The 2,024-nt window shown below is 31.3% G+C and overlaps 1 protein-coding gene across 1 annotated transcript in view; it reads left to right on the top strand.

Annotated features, from left to right (window-relative positions):
• Positions 1-1,127, top strand: part of LOC106879507 (nuclear transcription factor Y subunit gamma) — a 94,217-nt gene extending 93,090 nt beyond the window's left edge. The window contains exon 2 of the mRNA XM_014929114.2: positions 166-1,127. Coding sequence (XP_014784600.1) covers positions 166-787 — 622 coding nt within the window. The 3' untranslated portion in view covers positions 788-1,127. The remainder of the gene's footprint in view (positions 1-165) is intronic.
• Positions 1,128-2,024: the final 897 nt, after the last annotated feature.

Genomic DNA, 2,024 nt, shown 5'->3' with positions numbered 1-2,024 from the left:
ATATATATATATATATACTATTCAACTCTTGAATTGTGGAATGTAATAAATGGTTGAAAAGATTAGGAATGATGTGTAATGGTTGAAAAGAATTATTTAATGTATTTATGTGACAGTATATAATATGTGTATATAATGCTTTGCATTTTACTTTTACAATTTCAGGAAGAAAATGCCTGCGACTATCGAAGGACAAATGACAATCGAGAAAACTCCAAGTTATTTTATTACCAAAGATGTTCCAAGAAGGATATATAACATGTCTAAAGAGATGAAAATCCTGATAATTGTACGTGATCCAGTAACTCGTGCTATTTCTGATTATACCCAATTGGCCTCAAAAGGAATTACCAAGATGCATCGCTTTGAAGATTTAGCTTTTCTCAATCTATCGACACGTATTGTTGATACGAGTAGAAATATTATACGCATTGGTGTTTATGCGAAATACCTTGAACGATGGCTGAATTATTTTCCATTGTCACAAATACATTTCGTCAGTGGAGAGCAATTGATATCAGACCCAGCTCGAGAACTTGGGCGGGTGCAAGATTTTCTTGGCTTAAAAAGGATAATTTCGGAGAAGCATTTCTATTTCAATGAAACGAAAGGATTTCCATGTTTGAAGAAATCGGAAGGAAGCGGACACCCTCATTGCTTAGGAAAAACGAAAGGGAGACCGCATCCAACTGTTGATATAACAATACTTAAACGCCTCAGAGATTTTTACCGACCATTTAACGAGAAGTTTTATCGTATGGTCAATAGAGATTTTCGTTGGCCCTAACCTTAAACAGTCATAACCTTCTTCATTCTCATTACCAACATCTCCTTCATCATAAATGTAATCACAAAAAAAGTTTCTCTGTTATCGCTGTTGTTTTGAAAGCACAGCTTTTGTAGTTGGAATATAATTTTTTCTATGAAAAATGTAATTGAAATCTGTGAAACAGGAGAATTATTCAAATGAATTACGTGGTAGTGGTTTGGTAACCAAACCAAGGTACATGTCCATATCTTTTCTCCTATTTTGTTTTACAGAACTCCTTCAGAGACGTGTCTTTTCCTTCCTTAGAACTATTTTTGGTAAACCATATATATATATATATATACATATATACATACATACACACACATACATATAAATATATGTGTATGCGTGTGTGTCTATATATATATATATATATATATATATATATATATATATATATATATGTATGTATGTATATGCATATGTATGCGTATGTATGTATATGCATATGTGTATATTCATATATAGTTTGTGCTTGAAATAAAACAAGACTCCTGTCATATGTTTTCCTGTAGTGTATCAAAAGGATATAACCTTCTTGGAGTCTGTTATTTCTCTGGCTGAATGATTCAGCTGAAAATCGCAGTTAATGGGACTAGGATTTTGTTAATTGTCTCAAGTAGAAAAATCTCGTTCCTCATCCAGTAGCCTTCGCAGCAATATACAGCCTTCTGCAGAGTCTGCACGAAGGAAAATTACGTACACACATTTACAAACAGATACGTATATATGTAGCTATACACAAGCATATATTCACTCACATACGGTCGCAGCCTCACTACAGACAGACATTTAGTACAGATGCATATACAGAAATACTTTGCTTCGTTAACAAATGTATGATTTCTTTCCTTCCGTTATAAGTTAGCAAAAGAAGTTTCATTAGTGTCTGCAGAAAGAAACAAATCATGTTGGACATCAAACATGAAATTTAATTTCTATTTTGTTTTCTTTCTATATTTACGTCGAAAGACGAGGAACAAATTATAAAATATAATTAGTAAACACTATTTAAGTTGAACACTGTACTGTCTAATAAAACACATACTCATACATTCATATATACATCTCAGATATGTTATAATATATACATGCATATACTTATATATATATACACACGTACATACATATACACATATATATATATCCATACACATACATATCATATACATACATAGTGTATATATGTATATATATATATATATATATATAT

The sequence above is a fragment of the Octopus bimaculoides genome, chromosome 7, assembly GCF_001194135.2.
Source record: "Octopus bimaculoides isolate UCB-OBI-ISO-001 chromosome 7, ASM119413v2, whole genome shotgun sequence".
In the NCBI taxonomy this organism is placed as follows: Eukaryota; Metazoa; Mollusca; class Cephalopoda; order Octopoda; family Octopodidae; genus Octopus; species Octopus bimaculoides.
This window is presented reverse-complemented; position numbering and strand designations above follow the sequence as displayed.